This window comes from Carassius auratus, chromosome 18, assembly GCF_003368295.1.
Source record: "Carassius auratus strain Wakin chromosome 18, ASM336829v1, whole genome shotgun sequence".
Classification (NCBI taxonomy): domain Eukaryota; kingdom Metazoa; phylum Chordata; class Actinopteri; order Cypriniformes; family Cyprinidae; genus Carassius; species Carassius auratus.
Window position 1 is genome coordinate 9,134,733 of NC_039260.1, and position 15,917 is coordinate 9,150,649.

At 34.9% G+C, this 15,917-nt stretch overlaps 3 protein-coding genes across 7 annotated transcripts; 1 reads left to right on the forward strand and 2 right to left on the reverse strand.

Moving 5' to 3' along the window:
• Positions 1-62: 62 nt before the first annotated feature.
• Positions 63-6,923, forward strand: zwilch (zwilch kinetochore protein). 2 transcript variants are annotated; one of them, XM_026287466.1, is made up of 19 exons: positions 63-219; positions 343-382; positions 472-561; positions 653-771; positions 881-1,071; positions 1,158-1,237; positions 1,329-1,484; positions 1,571-1,642; positions 2,091-2,184; positions 2,353-2,405; positions 2,592-2,694; positions 2,777-2,856; positions 2,971-3,127; positions 3,272-3,300; positions 3,393-3,529; positions 3,788-3,883; positions 4,003-4,118; positions 4,252-4,348; positions 6,733-6,923. In XM_026287466.1, the coding sequence occupies exons 1-18, from the start codon at positions 170-172 to the stop codon at positions 4,341-4,343; spliced, it is 1,755 nt and encodes a 584-aa protein (XP_026143251.1). In that variant the 5' UTR covers positions 63-169; the 3' UTR covers positions 4,344-4,348; positions 6,733-6,923. The 2 variants fall into 2 exon arrangements, with proteins under 2 accessions (XP_026143251.1, XP_026143252.1); XM_026287467.1 differs by lacking the exon at positions 6,733-6,923 and adding an exon at positions 6,272-6,505.
• lctlb (lactase-like b) lies at positions 4,663-11,262 on the reverse strand. 2 transcript variants are annotated; one of them, XM_026287464.1, is made up of 15 exons: positions 11,075-11,262; positions 10,726-10,905; positions 10,403-10,563; positions 10,228-10,315; positions 10,037-10,146; positions 9,074-9,202; positions 8,896-8,991; positions 8,751-8,805; positions 8,515-8,676; positions 8,159-8,433; positions 7,882-8,008; positions 7,516-7,715; positions 6,601-6,664; positions 5,223-5,267; positions 4,663-5,085 (listed from the first exon to the last, which is right to left on the reverse strand). In XM_026287464.1, exons 2-15 carry the CDS (start codon positions 10,853-10,855, stop codon positions 4,970-4,972), a joined length of 1,758 nt encoding a protein of 585 aa, XP_026143249.1. In that variant the 5' UTR covers positions 10,856-10,905; positions 11,075-11,262; the 3' UTR covers positions 4,663-4,969. The 2 variants fall into 2 exon arrangements, with proteins under 2 accessions (XP_026143249.1, XP_026143250.1); XM_026287465.1 differs by lacking the exon at positions 5,223-5,267.
• A 1,063-nt stretch (positions 11,263-12,325) lies between these two features.
• On the reverse strand, positions 12,326-14,893 carry snapc5 (small nuclear RNA activating complex, polypeptide 5). 3 transcript variants are annotated; one of them, XM_026287470.1, is made up of 5 exons: positions 14,775-14,893; positions 14,386-14,560; positions 14,166-14,281; positions 14,011-14,085; positions 12,326-13,214 (listed from the first exon to the last, which is right to left on the reverse strand). In XM_026287470.1, the coding sequence occupies exons 3-5, from the start codon at positions 14,253-14,255 to the stop codon at positions 13,038-13,040; spliced, it is 342 nt and encodes a 113-aa protein (XP_026143255.1). In that variant the 5' UTR covers positions 14,256-14,281; positions 14,386-14,560; positions 14,775-14,893; the 3' UTR covers positions 12,326-13,037. The 3 variants fall into 3 exon arrangements, with proteins under 3 accessions (XP_026143255.1, XP_026143254.1, XP_026143253.1); XM_026287469.1 differs by lacking the exon at positions 14,386-14,560; XM_026287468.1 differs by having other exon boundaries at positions 14,386-14,893.
• Between the last annotated feature and the right edge of the window lie 1,024 nt (positions 14,894-15,917).

Genomic DNA, 15,917 nt, shown 5'->3' on the forward strand with positions numbered 1-15,917 from the left:
AACATTATATTTTTAACAAGAATAGGCGTGGCAAAAGGACGCCTGCGTCGTAACCCTCGTGACGTATATTAGGCGCGCAGAAATCAAATAGCTTTGAATACTGTAAGTTCTTAATTCAAACGGAAAAAATTTGGTAATTAAATATATATTTTGTTTTAAAACGAGGGGAATGGGATCAAAAATAGTTTCGGACGCCAACGCGTTTGTTAAATTTCTGAAGTGAGTTATTGTAACTTTCTTTTTTATTACGATTTACTGAACTTGAATAACTGGCATATGTCATGTTTTTGTTATCTGTAATTCATATGTTTATCTTATATTTTCTTTTCTTGCTTGTTTTAGGTCGTGTCAAGATGAAAATAAAGGGAACTGCACGTTTATGGTAAAACTAAAATGTGTGCAGATGAATAGAAAAGATGTTCGGTCTTGCGTATGGAAAAGTTGAACAAGTTATTTGTCTATTTATTTCAGGATGATATTTCAGTTCTACTGGTGGAGAGGGAAGAACTTTTGCACGACATACTCAGTGGAAATCAGCCTATCTTTGTCTGTGAGAAAGCAGTAAGTTAGTTTATGGTGGTCTCATACATAGTATGTGCTATTCTTATTTACCCTAACCATTACAAAACATGTGAACTTATTTAATGAAAAGCAACCAAAGTGTGAACCAGAAGCTGCAGAAACTACAGCTGACACCAGTGTTGTTGAAGAAACTCTTTTTAAAGTGGAGCAAGATCTAGGGCCTCAGCCTCTCTCTGTCATGAAAGCAAGGTGAAAGGAGTTGCTTGTTGCAATATAGTACAATTGAATGATTCTTTTCCCCCTCACAAAAGCTGAGCACTATGATAAAGAATTATTTTCATTCCCTTTCATTTGCTAGGCAGCTAATGTCTTGGTACACCATGGCTCAAAACCCCAACATGCCCCTGGTGGAAGCCCCAGGGACTCTACACCCTCTATGGGTCCGTTGTGACAAATTGGACCCATGTGCCACTACCTGGCTTGGAGTAGAAACTGTCTATAATGGGAACAAAACCAGTGGTGTCAAACTGTATACAGTCACCTGCAAAGGTAGTAGTGCTTATTTGTTACTCATGGATTATTCAAAGGGATAAGTACCCATAAAGAGAGACAAAACCTTTCCCAATGTTCTGCAGGTCCAACAGGAGATGAAACCTCTTTCACCACAGTCGATGAGCTTAAACAAGAGCATGAGAAAAGACACCATGCTTCTACAGTAATATTTTTTTGTCATTTAGCTTCTATAGGTTTCTTACTATTAGTTGTCTCTTAAGAGTATTATGATTTTTATTGTTACTTTTTTTCAGGTGGCGACAAAAGGCTATGCACAGTACAACCTGTTTTGCTCCTTAAAAGAGGAGAGCATGATGTTTGAGTCCCAGAGCAGTGTAATAGCGAGTCTTACATGGAATAATGTGGAGAAAGTATTGGAGTGTCCTCCGTTGTCTTCTAAAGCATCTCTGGTCAGCATCAGTTGCATTTGATTCAGTCCAAGTTTTGATCATACTGTCTCTTGAGGTTCTGTAGCTTTTTTTCCCCCTATTAACAGAATATCAAAGTCGCAGTTGGAGACATGAGGAGTCCATTGTATCAGACCTATAAAGAGATGGAGTTCCTTCTGGTAAGTGTTGGAAATAAATAGTGTTTCCTATACAGTGTAATTTAAATGTTATTTATATACTATTTTGTTTTTTTGTTTTTAGATTATCAGGTGTCATAAAGTTTTTTTTTATTTTTTTTATTTATTTGCTTTTGTCATTTGTTTTAAAACCTGTATATTTAACTTTTAATTTAATTTTTGTTGTCATGTTAACTGTTGTCATTTTAGTATTTCAATTCAATGTATGTAATTTTAACTTTCATTTTAAGTTTAAATTTATATTTTGTTGTTTCGGCTTTTTTTTTTTTTCAATTAATGAAAAGTATTTAAAATAACTTATAGTTAATAATATTTGTCTGTAATAAATCATAAATAAAAAAAATACTTTCTATCAAAAAACTTAATATGTAATTATAATAATTTTCATGCCATCAGCATTTATTGTTTTTGTTTTAAAACATTTGACTAGGCTTTAGCAGAAGGTTTGAGAACAGGAGAAACTGAATGGTTGGAACCAATAGAGACTCAGTCTGCAGTGGACCTGACCAGAGCACTCATTGACGGTATTGCGGCTTTGCTGAGGAATTTGTGTACTGTATGTTCTGTATACATAACAAGAAGCCATAAATAAATATAAATGGTGCTGATGATCAGACCTTTTAAGTTTAGCATCTGTAGTTTGAGGGAGATCATTTGCTAGTTTATGAAGCAATTTTTCTCCCTTGTTTTAGAGCTTGAGAATATTGGACAAGGAGCACCAGGACACACTGGCAAAGCATCCGAGGTAAATTGATAATATAATATTAACAGCACATTTCTTTATTTACTTGTATTATATATTCTCAGGTAAATTCTCATTTTGTGTTTCCACTAAAGAAAGATTCATGCAGAAATGGAATGAATGAACGAGTAAACAATGGCAATTTTATTTAGTTTATGTTTTAACTATACACTTGATCTTTTATAACAGAAACAAAAAGCTAAGACAGATGCTTTATCAGCCTTCAGCTCAATGGTGATTGAGAGAGGAGACCTGGACTTTACAGAACAACTGTGGGAGAAGATGAGGAAGAGTAAATGTTACCTTTGGGAATTTTCACGAAATACAGCGAAACATCTTTACTGGAACCAAATATATATATATTTTTCTCATAGGTGTAACTTCATATCAAGACGTAACAGAATGTCTGAGAATTGTTGTCAAAGCAGTGAAACTTGGTAAAATCAAACCATGGGTATGTGCAGCTTCATGTCTTTAAATGCACTAAAAAACATGATCTAACATTTTTAACCTTTTTCTTCACCATAATTATTTAAAGAGTATCTAATGAGGGTATTGTTTTTCTTAGATCCACAAAGACAGCAATAGCACTCTCAGTAAGCTGATCCTGCAGTCGTACCAGCAGCAGATAGACGCCATGCCTCTCACCGGTCTCACACCCGCCAATATGTTGCTAGAGCTCGGCCTGGACAAGATCAGGAAAGACTTCATCAACTACCTTGTTGGTACATGCATTTTCAAATTTCAAATCTAGCTGTTTTTTTGGTTTACAGTTCACTCCATCTCTTAATTACCTATAAAAATGTTAGTTTTTAGATGCACTTTGAGAAGCAGATTGAAGACTTAATTCTGATGTTATTCTTTTTTAGGAAAGGAACTTACAACTCTCAACTATTTGGTAGAAAACTACTTTTTACTTAATTTTTCTATGATTTAGATAAATACTAGCATGTACTGGGGTTGTTTATACATTTTATTTGTGATTTCTAGAGATATTACTTGGACACAGAGGTGGACCTGCAGGAGCAGGTGATAAGAGTGAGGAAACTGCACCATCTGCTGGAGATCCTGGGCACCTGCAGCACTTTCCTCAGTCTTCCTCATGATCGCCTCTTCCTTTTCACTCAGTGAGCTTCCTGGCCTTTCCGGGAATTATATATTAGTCAAATGGTGATTCATAATGTAGAGAAATAATATATCGTACCATTTGTTTCACAAGAAATTATGATTTATGATTTGGAGAAAGTATTTTTCTGACATTCAGAGAGCACTGAAGATCCCTTGATTGCATTGGGGATGGTGCATAGCAAGATAATTAAACAGATGTAAAATTTAACTACTGAAATTAGTTTTTTCATGTTTCTTACCATGATATTTGATTTCAGGTCCTGTTTGCAATACTACAAAACTTCCAATTATGATGAGGACCATGTCTTCCAGCTGCAAATTAAACCTGCGCTCATTAGCTATTTTTATGAGAAGTGAGTATTTTTATGAGCTGTCATATTCTCTGTAGAATTGTTCCAGATGATGTAAGATTTAAAAAACAGAATAATGATATTTGTAAGTATGAATTAATATTTGTTTGTTATTCTCTCAGGGAGCAACCTTTCTCTTGGGCCATGGAGGTGTCCAGTGGACAGGGGTCAAAGGAAGTCAAGACAGCACTTTATCTCAGCGACAAGCCTCTAGTAGACCACATCAGTTTTGACTTAGGTGAAGTCACTAGCTGTTTCTTTTTTTTTTTTTTTTTTTTTTTTTTTTTTGCTGTTCTCATTTTATGTATTATGTTGTTGAGTTAATTTAAAAATGTCGTATTTGTTTCAATGATCTGGTCACACACATGCAGATGTACCCCTAGATGAGTCTGTGAATGGAGAAAGTGAGAAGATGTTTTACTACAGGACCATGGTGAGCTGTAGTCTCAACAGCTTCACTTAACGACGGTAAGACTCCATATCAAAGAAATTAACTCATTTCAAATGTCAAATACCATATTTATAATTTTTTGTATGCAATAGTTTTAATTTGTTTATGCACAATATTGTTCAGGAGTCTGGGGTCATTATTATAATTATTTTGTCAGGATCACCGGTTCTACATTTATTTGATTGATACAGTCAAAAACAGTATTATGAAACTGTGCTGCTTAATATTTATGTTAATTTTTTGATTAACAGAGAGTTCAAAAGAAAAGCATTTATATGAAATCAAAATCTTTGTAGCATTTTACATTTTTATTATCACTTTTGATCCATTTAATGTATCCTTGCTGAATAAAAATATTAATTTCTTAAAAAAAAAATCATACATACCCCAAACTTATGAGCTGTATTGTTTATGCAACCACTTCAGTTTGCAGAAGTTTAAGCTTCAACAGGGTTTAAGACAACTAATTTAGTCCACATAGAGATAAGTAATTTCCAAAAGCAGTTGACTATTTGCCTATATCATTTAAATTCAGCATAGTGTCCGTAAACTCCTTAATGCAAATAGTATTAACTAAGAAACAAGAGCCAAATTCAGTTTGTTTCCTTTAAAAAAAAGAAAAGAAAAAAAAAAGTCAGCTAGTTTCGTTTGCGGAGTAGGAACATGAGAAAGACAGCGCTGATCAAAATGCAGAGGGTGCACACTGTGGGAACCACAACCTCGGTCACCATCTCCATGTGGCTGGTTAAAGGATCTGAAATATATATAAAAAACATGTTTATCAGACCAAATATAATCACATTGCCCAGTTTCACACTGCTTTTGCGTAACAGGGCACTCAAAGGGTTAATATAGTTCTCTTCAAGCTATTGTGTTTATGTGATGGCTTACCATGAATAAGTCTTAGAATATTGGCAGCCGTATTCCGCTGTTCCTCTAATGAAGAGAGAGAAATAATCACATTAACCCTTTGAGGGCCACTGTGTAAGCTCACAATAAAGCAGCACAGTCAACTGGGTTATAAGCAAAAGGGCAGCATCATCAAGCATCCTTTTAGATTTATACTTATATTGGCTGTTTAATTGAAGATTATGCAGCACATACAGTATTTCAGTTCAGTTAATCAAAATAGTATTAAGAGTATTAGCAAAGGCAACATTTTTAGTTTCTGATTAAAAAGATTTCCATATCTTGATAATCAGATGATTATTTGTTGATAATCAAACTTCAGTAAAGCAAGCTCTCTTCAAAGCGGCAGACAGTTCATCAAGTTTATGTTGACTGAATTCCTGGTCACCAGTCCATAAGCAGTATGTCATTGTGATTTATGAAACTGCACCAGATTAAACCTTGACAACATAGTATGTCATTTACTATAATTATAGTGTGCAACAGTCAGGTTCTACAAGTAAAAAAACTTCCATTCATAAAAAAAAAGAAAAAGAAATCAGTGATATGATGATGTTATATTATTTTGTTGAAGCTATCAACCCACATCATTTTCTTTAAACTAATCCTTTCTGGTGAAGGAATGAAATAATGAAATAAGGCTTTGCCGTGTATTGACACTTTTATCAAAGCTGCTCCAATAGCTGATCTGGTTAATTCTTTATGGTGACATTTAATTAAGAATATATGTACTGTGGAGCCATTATAACATCATTCACTGAAGCTTGTAGAATATGGCCCCTGAAGACTTTAAGACATTTCAGCTTCCCAAGAACAGAGACGACCAGAACTGGAGTTGCTTAACGTTCTTTTTATCCAACTACACCCACACAATCATTGTGAGGTTTTTAAAGACTTTGTGAGAAGTTTTCAGGCTGAAAAGTAAAGATCAAGTTACTTCTATATGTACCCTAGTGTCTAAACTTCATTATGCACTGGCCAAACCTTTGGCATTTCTACATGATCTTTCTTTTCCTTGGATTTGCTTCTAGCTGGAGGGGCAAACATAGAAAAATCCTGTTTGAGGACAAGGCTCAGACTCTGTTGCAGACCTCCCCAAAAGTCTTTGTCAATCCATTCTCATGGCAAGCATACCGAGTCCCTATGGATACTAATGGCTATGTAGAAACCTTGTCAAACCACAAATGAGGTTAGCATAATAAAACAGTGGAGATCCAGATGAAGACAAGGAATGTTCTCATGTACTGTTCAAGAGGAATTTGAAAGGCTACATGATTTCTTTTAGTCTATGATCAACAAATGGAATGTTTCCTTGTTTGCCCCGGTTCTTCAACTAAGTTTGAATCAATGATCCACTGACCTGCAGCCAGGAGCTGATTGCTGGTGGAGCAAGTCTCTGTAGCCTTCGTTTTCCAGTTCTCAACCTGCCAATGATGATGATGATTCAGAGCATACAGTCATTGTCTCATTTATTCATACTGTTCTCTTACAGGTAGATGCTTGCACAGATGGGCACTGGTTTCAAGATTCTGTTCTGTAAACTCTTTTTATATTGTATTTTAACTTGACTGTTTAATTCAGTTAATTACACCACCTTTAATACATAGTTGATATAAACATTTACGTATAAAATGGTTTATATGGTTTTGTATAATTGAAAATAAACATTTGTAACATGTTCAAGGCAACTGCAGTTTGTTCAATATAAGAAAACAGAAAAATCATTAGAAAATACCATTTATATGGTAATTACATCCTAATCTTGGCGGTTCTCCAAGATGGTTTTGTTGGTAGATAACCAAATGAGTTTGTTGGCGTGTTCACCCTAAACCGCTGTTTAATTGGAAATGCTTGACTCCACAAACATTTTTATTTGACTCTAAATAGCATGTTTCAATACCAAAACAGATGCTCTAATCCAAATAGTACTAAAAGACAGCTGTCAAACAGTCTGGAGCAGAATAAATTCATTCAAAATGTTAATCAGCAAGTAAACACCACTTTCCTTAAAAATGGCTTTTATTATTTAACTATGAGTGTGTGTTATGTGATTTGGTTTCCTCCACAGTTTTATATATGTGTGTGTGTATTTATGGTTTAGTTAGAGTCATTGCTATATATATAAAACTGACATTTTATATTAGAACATAAAAGATAAGAAGAAGAAAATGTTACTTTTATATATCTCGACTAGGTAATCATGTCTTTAATTCCTTCTTTTCTTTCTTTTTTTTGAGTAAATCATAATGTAATTTTATTTTGACAAAAGAGATACCTCTCTCTGATTGGGAAATCCATTAGACTTGATGATGCGTTTGTAGAACTGAACCGAGGCCTTGGGGTAGCGAGGCTTATTTTTGCTCCTGAAGTCCACATAGTACAGGCCGAACCTCTCTGAATAGCCCTCATCCCACTCAAACTTGTCCAGAAGGGACCAAGCGGTGTAGCCCTTTACATTCACTCCATCCCTGATAGCTGCAGGTTAAAAACAAATACAGTATAATTGTACACTTTTTTTTTTTTTCTTCAATAAACTCAAGTTAATGAGGTCCAATATTGTTTTGTACCCCACTGACTTCCATCATATGGACAAAAACAGTTTAAACATTCTTCAAAAGATCCTCAGAAGGAGGCTGGTTACCTTTGAGCATCTCGTTGATGTAACCCTTGTAATACTGTATCCTCCAGTCGTCACACAGTTCTGTGCACATCATCTTCTCCGAGACCCCATTCTCAGTGATGAAGATCATGGGGTTCCCATATTGAGTCTTTAGAAAATCAGAGAGCACAAATCAAAAGTTATCGATTCATGGCATGACACTGTCACAGAGACATTATATTATTAAACAAGATCAAAGATTCAGCATGAGGAAATGATGTGAAACGGTGCCCTATAAACAATGACAGCCTTTGTGCACCTTTATAAAGTTGAGCAGACGGCGGAAGCCCCAAGGGACTGAGTAGAGCCACTCTGAACCAGGATCAGGCCAACGTGGGTCGACCAGCTCTGCTACATCCCGGTCTGAGAAGTAGGTGGAGCCACGGTTGAAAGGATAGTTCTTTTGGGTTATGTAGCGTGTGGTGAAGTGTCCCACACCTAGGAAATCAGAGGTGCCTTTGATGTAACTCTTCTCCTGAGAAGAAAAGGTGGGAAGGCGAGACGTTCCCAAACCCTGCTGTGCGCTTTTCTTCCCTTGGATACAAAATTGTTATTAATATGCCAGATTGCGACATTCTTAACCTCACATATTCAACATCTACTTAGCAACAGTACCTATGAAATCCTTCATCACTTGAGGATAATCTCCATGAAAGATGGGTGTAGCAAACCAGCCTAGGTAAAACTGTACATATCTCTCTGCAGCCTCAATGTCCTTCTGGTTAGTGATGTCCACAGGCTCTCCCCAGTCCCCGGACAGTGAAATACCCACCATACCTAGAGAAGAAAGTAGCCAGAGGGTTCAGAGGGTGTGATTTTTAATAAACTTATAGATACTGGTAAGCTCATACCTCTTTGTTTGTTTCGCCACTGAGTATCGTAAGTGTGCCAAACCTTAGCATGTGCCTGTCAGTAAACCAACACAAACAGTATTGTACAATGCCTCCCTTCTCATATACTATGGTACAATATCACATCAAGGAAGTTAAGTGTTACCTTAATGATGTGGTGAGCTGCTCTGTAGGCCCCAGTGCCCCTGAGCTTCAGTCCTGGAGCATGTTCTCCAGTTTCATATCCTTCCACTGCCACTGACTGACAGACAGTGAGCATTAATAAGCTCATCCTTTACATATATCTTTAATTTGCTGTTATTAGATGAATAGAGTGAGCGTACCCATGGGTTATTAAAAGTTATCCAGTATTTGACACGGTCCCCATAGCGTTCAAAGCAAAGATTGGCAAAGTCGTTGAAATAATTAATCATACTGATGTTCTGCCATCCACCATATTTCTCCTGCAAAACCTGTCCAAATGAACAGACAAAATGATGAATGATAAAACCTTCCTAAAAAGGTTACAGACTGATCCATTATTTCTGCAGTCAATACAGTGGATGCATGAAATTCATTAAATGTGGATTCATCTTTTTACTTGTTAAATCTTGACAGATATTGTTGAAAAATAATGTTGAGAGGGTTGAGTGAATGTAAAATGAATCGAATTGGCTCTTTTTGGTTAGAAAATGAAGAGGAGGCTGTGAGGGACAGTTGATCTGTTTGTTATCTGAAGGCGCTGTCCCTTTAGCAAAACTCTGACTTTATGTGGGCAAGAAAGCAGTTAAAGATAAGGATGTATGAGATATAAACATATATAAAGCAATGTACATACAGAAATCACATTCTACCAAAGCAACTTATTAACGAATAAAGGAATTATCCGAAGGTACACGGACTTAAAACACATCCAACTTAAAACCGTTGCTAAATTTACGCGGGGAATTGTTCCGCTCTCACGTGAAACTCTCGATGGATTTTTGGATTTCACTTTAGCAGCATTTCGTCGAGCAGCAGTTAAGTATGAATCACAATATCACGACTATTTTTAACACACGTTTTCCACAGTTTTTGTTTTATTTCTGTAGTAATTTCATTACACAACGTGGCATTATCTGAACGGGCAAAAAGTCAAAAGCATTAAAGCCCATTAGTCTGCTGCCTCACAGCTTTGTTTTAGTTCGAATAAAATATGCTATTTAAGATTATTCATCAAAACGTCCCAGAGAAGTTAACTAAATAAGAATATAATATTTTAAATAGCGCTACTAGTAGGCCTATTGGACATATTCAGGAATACACACCTGTGGCAGGTCCCAATGATAAAGGGTCACAATAGGAGTGATATTGTGTTCAAGCAGCTCATCAATAAGAGCACTGTAGTACTTCACTCCTTTCTCATTCACATGGTCAGCTGCAAATACACAAAATTGGAAGTCAAATATTTTGGAAATATATGAAATTCCTACCTAAAGTTAGCAGTATGGATACTTACACCTGATTCCAGTTGGCATGATCCTAGGCCAGGAGATGGAAAACCGATAATGATTCAGATTCATCTCTTTTATCAATGAAATGTCATCCTATATGAGAAAATGAAGCAAAAATGTTGTTGCATTTCAGCTGGGGTATTTCATATTCAATGTCATAGCAAAAACCAGCATGGTCACCTTGAATTTGTAGTATCCCTCACAAGAAGAGTCTCCAGTATCATTCAAGAACGTCTTCCCCTTCTTATGAGTGAACACATCCCAGATGCTCAGTCCTTTCCCATCTTTGTCCCAGGCTCCTTCTGTTTGATAGGCTGAACTGCCGGCGCCCCACGAAAATCCTGACAAATGAAGTGAAATGGTCTTAAAAATTATTTTACGCAAAGTATTATTTGTCAGTTAACGTATTTCATTTTCATCATCAATATCCATGCAGATCAGTTCATTTCCCAAAGTCTACAATATCTGAGAAAGGAATCCATTTAGTAACGGTGGCATCATACCATTTGGAAAAGTGCCATAATAGAAGGAGTCGTGGTTGTTCGCTGACCAGTCGAAGTCCTCAGCCGCAGACAGACACAACACCAGCACAAGCACATGACAGGCTCGTCCAACACGGTGTGACAGCATCATATTCCAGATATCAGCTCCAGCTCAGTGACTCTCATCAGTACCACGCTCTCCTGATTTGAAAGTTAGTTACCTTTTCACTAGACACCCTTCATCGCTGTTACTGAACACAATGCAGTTTGCCCAGTAATGAATGACCAAAACCTTTTCCCAACATCTAGAAAATTGCATCTTTGGAATTTTTTTTTTACACTCATTTTCATACTCTTGATTTGAACATACCTTTCTCAGAAATTGCATTGATTCCAGAAGGAACTGCCTTTAAAATCGATGAAAACTATCCCACACCTTGATATCACATCCAGTTTGGAAGTTTGAAGGTTGCCATACAGAGTCTGTTACTGTTCTGCTTGGGTGGCAAAGCACTGTGATGTACAAAAGGTGGTCCCATGACCCCACTGTAGACCCAAAAGCCTCCCTATTGAGGGTCAATGGACTGTGATCACATTTTGCAACGGTGGACAGATCTCCCACAAACAAGGGTTTCACTCTGTAAGCAAAGTTAATGTTGGAGAGGCTGATACGCTTGTGTTTACTACAACAATGACAAGTGGGATAAACTGACTCAAATATTATACAACAGGTTTCAGGTCTTACTCTGACTTTTACGTTATTGAGTTATTGTGACTGCGTGATCCACTTACTCCACAATTAATGGAGGAAATAAAAAATATTAATTACAAATGTAAAAAAAACTGTGATTTATCCACAAACCGTGCTTTCTTTATAAAATAGTATAATTAATGAAAAATTTACAGATAAAAATATTTTGTAAAAAAAAAATTGTTACAATTGATCAGTGCAAGTGTAATTTATTGTTAAAGTTTAATTAAAAATGTGAAAAAGTGATTATCTACAAGCTTGCTTTCTTTATAAAATAATAGAAATAAAATAGCATTAAATAAAGAATTATGAAGAAGAAATTTAACTTTTAAAATAGATTTTGCATTATATATGAGAATATACATAAATTATTTCTAAAATCTATTTTGCACTTAGAATATTTAAATATTAAACATTCTTAGTTATTAGAGTACTATCTATCTATCTATATCTATATCTATACTGTTGTTGCATCATTTTTCTCCAGACCCTGCTCTTTTTGTTAAGTGTAGTATTGTTAAAATATTGCTTTCTATATAAAAAACTAAAATGTTAAATATTAACATTTATTTTGCACAATAAATAGGCGGATATACATACTTACGTCTAAAACATTCTATTTAGCACTTTAAGAACATATAAATGTTAAACATTCAGTTATAAGAATATAAATTAAATCTATTATTGTGGCTTCATTTGTCTCCAGATGTGCCCCACTTTTTGTGAAGGTGAAGTACACTGTTAACAGCTTTTGGGAGAATACTGAATATGTAATGTTTTTACTGCATTGCAGGTTTATGCAGCTGTGGTTGGGAGGGGGCAGAAGTCTGCCGTCACAGAAATAATACTGGCCAAAAGAGGAAATGCATCTGTCATCATACTCGCCTTTATTAGCATGTACCTAGCTGTGTATTAAATTTGTCATTCACACATCATACACTTAAAACAAGGCAACACCAAAACACCTAACTAAACGACCTGCATCGCTCTGTTAAAGAAACAGTGCTAAGTTGAAGTGTTTTAAAATGCAATTACGCTGAGCACCTTCTTTAAAATCGGTCTCTAAGAAAACATAGGAACTCTGTAAAAAAAAGTTAGAATACTGGCTCAGCTAGAACAATTGTCATGCCCATGCATACACAACCTAGTCCACACACTCACTCCAAATAGAAAAAGTACCTCTGCAATTACCTCACAACATGAACATACATAATACTTATCATCAGCTTCATAATCGTAATGCATTCAATCTGAAAGCAATACAATACAATATTAAATAAAGCCTATATAGTACAGCATAAACTCGGTGAACACCATGAAACAGAATTGGTGCAATCTTTAATTTATATGTATTTAAAAAATACATAAAGTGCAGGCTTGGCCAACAGCACAGTAATAGGAGGAGTTGTATTTGTGCTACACATACTTTTGGAGGATTTTAAAGATGGGTGAACCAACGGTTTATCTAAAGCAACACCAATCTAAGACAGAGAGACTGATGTAGTCTCTATCAGCATGCCAAATGTGCAGACTACACACCCAAACACAGGAGTAAATGATAACACCGTCATTGCAGGCACAGTCAGTAGTCATCTTCATCTTCCTCATCTTCTAGCACCATATCAAGGTCTCCATCTGCATCGTCATCCTCATCATCGTCATCTTCCTCCTCTTCTTCTTCCATGTCATAGTCTGTTTGAGCACCTAATACTAATTTGGTCTGGTTGATCTCAGTCTCATCATCTAGGTTGACTTCCACCTGCACACAACAAATATGAGCATCATAATTTGTCAAGAGAAACATCTTAATTGTCTTCACTTAAACTGTTTTCAAAAGAATAGCTTTAATAATTCTGAAGAAAGTCTCTTATGCTCACCCAGGCTTCATTTATTTAATTGAAAAACCAGTAAAAACAGTAATATTGTGAAAAATTGTTGTCATTATTCCTTTCTTCAGTGTCACATGATCCTAATATGCTGATTTGGTGCTCTAGAAACTTGTCATATTATCAATAATGTTGAAAATAGCTTAAAATCTTTGCGGAAACCATGATACATTTTTTTAAGGATTCTTTTATGAATAGAAGTTCAAAAAAGATTGAAATATATATATTTTTCTAACATTATGTCTTTAATATCACTTTTGATCAATTGTCTCCTTATTTCTTTCAAAAAAAGTTTTGAATGGTTAGTGTAATCTGAAAACTTTATCAAAATTTAATCTCTTGTTGTTCTAACCTGACTGTGTCATGTGACCAATAAAAATGCAGCTAGTTTAAAAGGATTGACCACAAATGTGAATTTATGATGCTTTTTTACATTATGGAGTTTTGCAGTATAAATAACCATTCACATTTGTTGTATGAAAGGCAAACTTAGAAATTCTGCCTAGTGTTTCGTGAAAAAATGTTCCACAAAAAAATAATAGTTTAATAGAAAATAGGAGCACAAAATATTCTTATACTTACCCTTACTTTTATTATTATAAAATATGATTAAGAGTACTACTCCTTTAATTTAAATCACCAGTTCCAAAAAATGGTGAGTTTATTTACCTCAGGGGCAGGGGGTTCATTTGGGCTTTCTTCAGACTGGGCATTTATCATTGACCTCAGGGTCCCTTCCTCAAACTGATGAACATAAACAAATACAGAGAGCAGTTTTATGCAGGGAGACCACAATGACATTTTTATTGCACGACTGTTATTACCTTAAGTCTGTTGAGCTGATCTTGCAGCATGACTTTTATTTTCAGAAGAGTCTCCTCTTCCTTCTTGAGCTCCTGAAGGCGACTCAGCATAGTGGACGAGTGTTTCTACAGCATTACTGCACACAAAACACAGGAAAATCTCTTTAGTTTGCTCTGTAACAGAACACGAGCTCAGAATTAAGAAGCAAACATTTATTGCTTTTCATGAACCACAATTTACATTTAAACAATGTTGAAATTAACTGTACAGCCAGTAAGATGGAATTTGTGATCGTGCTTGCTGTTAGGTTCAGGTGGACATCATGTTCCTGATCTCCTGTGCTTTAGAGGCTGCTGCTGTTGCTTTTCTTGGGAATTACGCTCCCATTCCATGAGATATCGAGTTTTATTCAGACCTTTAATAGACATGTAAATAACGCATCTTCTAAACTGTTATTTTACTGACATTTTCTAATGTGAAACCGTGTCGGAACACATCTTACAATAATGTACCGTGTAGACTCAGCTCATTTAGCAAACATGCTAGCGGAAATAAAAACAGTTAAAAGCAATTGATCTCGTTAAGCTTTTTTTCTTTTTTAGCCTCATAAACTAAACGACTTGACTTACTTTATCAATTCAACACGCACTGAGGAAAGTGCATGGTTTCGATTAAACTGTTCATTTATTTTCTTCTCAACTCCACAGTTCTAGCATCCTAAAGAACATGTCACGCGCACTTCAGCACGCATGCGCATAAAGCACATTAAAAAAGTGCTGCAGGTCTGATCTGTCCAGTCATTCCCTTCTCCTATATTATTTAATATAAAATACACTAAAAGACGTTACAATTATACATACACACAGACACACACACACACACACATATATATATATATATATTAGATTTTATTTTGTATCGTTAAAAATGATAATTTCAGGACATCTTTTATAATAATGTTGGCTTCTAATATACTATTCTTAGATTTAAAATTATTGTCATTAACTTGTTGTTATTTATTTTATTATATATATATATATATATAGAGAGAGAGAGAGAGAGAGAGAGAGAGAGAGAGAGAGATTTTATTCTATTTTGTATTTGTTTGTTTATTTAGATTATCTATGCTTATTTGTCCATTAAGCTATTTGGATGTATTTTTTAATTCTGAATATTATATTTAATTTTATGGTATAATTTGTTTATATTTATAGTTTTTTTTTTAACAACAAATACGCACACAATTATGTCACCACATTTTCATTTTTGGCTTTTTAAACAAAGAAAATGTATTATTATTATTATTATTATTAATAAGTTAAAATTTATAGTTATAATAATTATTAAGATTTTACAGTATATTTAGTTTTCAAATATATTTATTTTTATTTTGGTCTAAATATTAATAATACTTTTATTTGTAATATTTATTAATATTATTCTTCTGTGATACCATTTAATATATATTATATTCATATTTTCATATCTTTAAAATTGTTGATATTTAGTTTTATTTTTTTTATTTTTTTTTTACCATAAGCATAGCTATCAAGCACCCGCACTATACAGTATGACATACTGCACGGAAAGCAGTAGCGACGCCATGTGGAAAAACATAGGAAGTGCATGACCATAAAAAAGAGAATGTTTGGAGACACATCAGTCTATGGAATTTTAAAAATTATTTATGCTATTCATAATTATGCTTTTTATGTATAGATATACCCCGATCTGTAGAGCTAGAGAGAGAGAGTGAGCGAGAGAGAGCAAAA

Coding starts and splice junctions, on each gene's coding strand:
- zwilch (XM_026287466.1), top strand. CDS start 170: ATGGGATCAAAAATAGTTTCGGACGCCAACGCGTTTGTTAAATTTCTG. Junction 1,238..1,328: donor AAAGACACCATGCTTCTACA/GTAATATTTTTT, acceptor ACTTTTTTTCAG/GTGGCGACAAAAGGCTATGC. Junction 3,301..3,392: donor TTACAACTCTCAACTATTTG/GTAGAAAACTAC, acceptor TGTGATTTCTAG/AGATATTACTTGGACACAGA.
- lctlb (XM_026287464.1), bottom strand. CDS start 10,855: ATGATGCTGTCACACCGTGTTGGACGAGCCTGTCATGTGCTTGTGCTG. Junction 10,147..10,227: donor CATGCCAACTGGAATCAGGT/GTAAGTATCCAT, acceptor GTGTATTTGCAG/CTGACCATGTGAATGAGAAA. Junction 8,009..8,158: donor GTCTGCTCAACTTTATAAAG/GTGCACAAAGGC, acceptor GATTTTCTAAAG/ACTCAATATGGGAACCCCAT.
- snapc5 (XM_026287469.1), bottom strand. CDS start 14,255: ATGCTGAGTCGCCTTCAGGAGCTCAAGAAGGAAGAGGAGACTCTTCTG. Junction 14,086..14,165: donor ATCAGCTCAACAGACTTAAG/GTAATAACAGTC, acceptor TATGTTCATCAG/TTTGAGGAAGGGACCCTGAG. Junction 13,215..14,010: donor ATGAACCCCCTGCCCCTGAG/GTAAATAAACTC, acceptor TGTTGTGTGCAG/GTGGAAGTCAACCTAGATGA.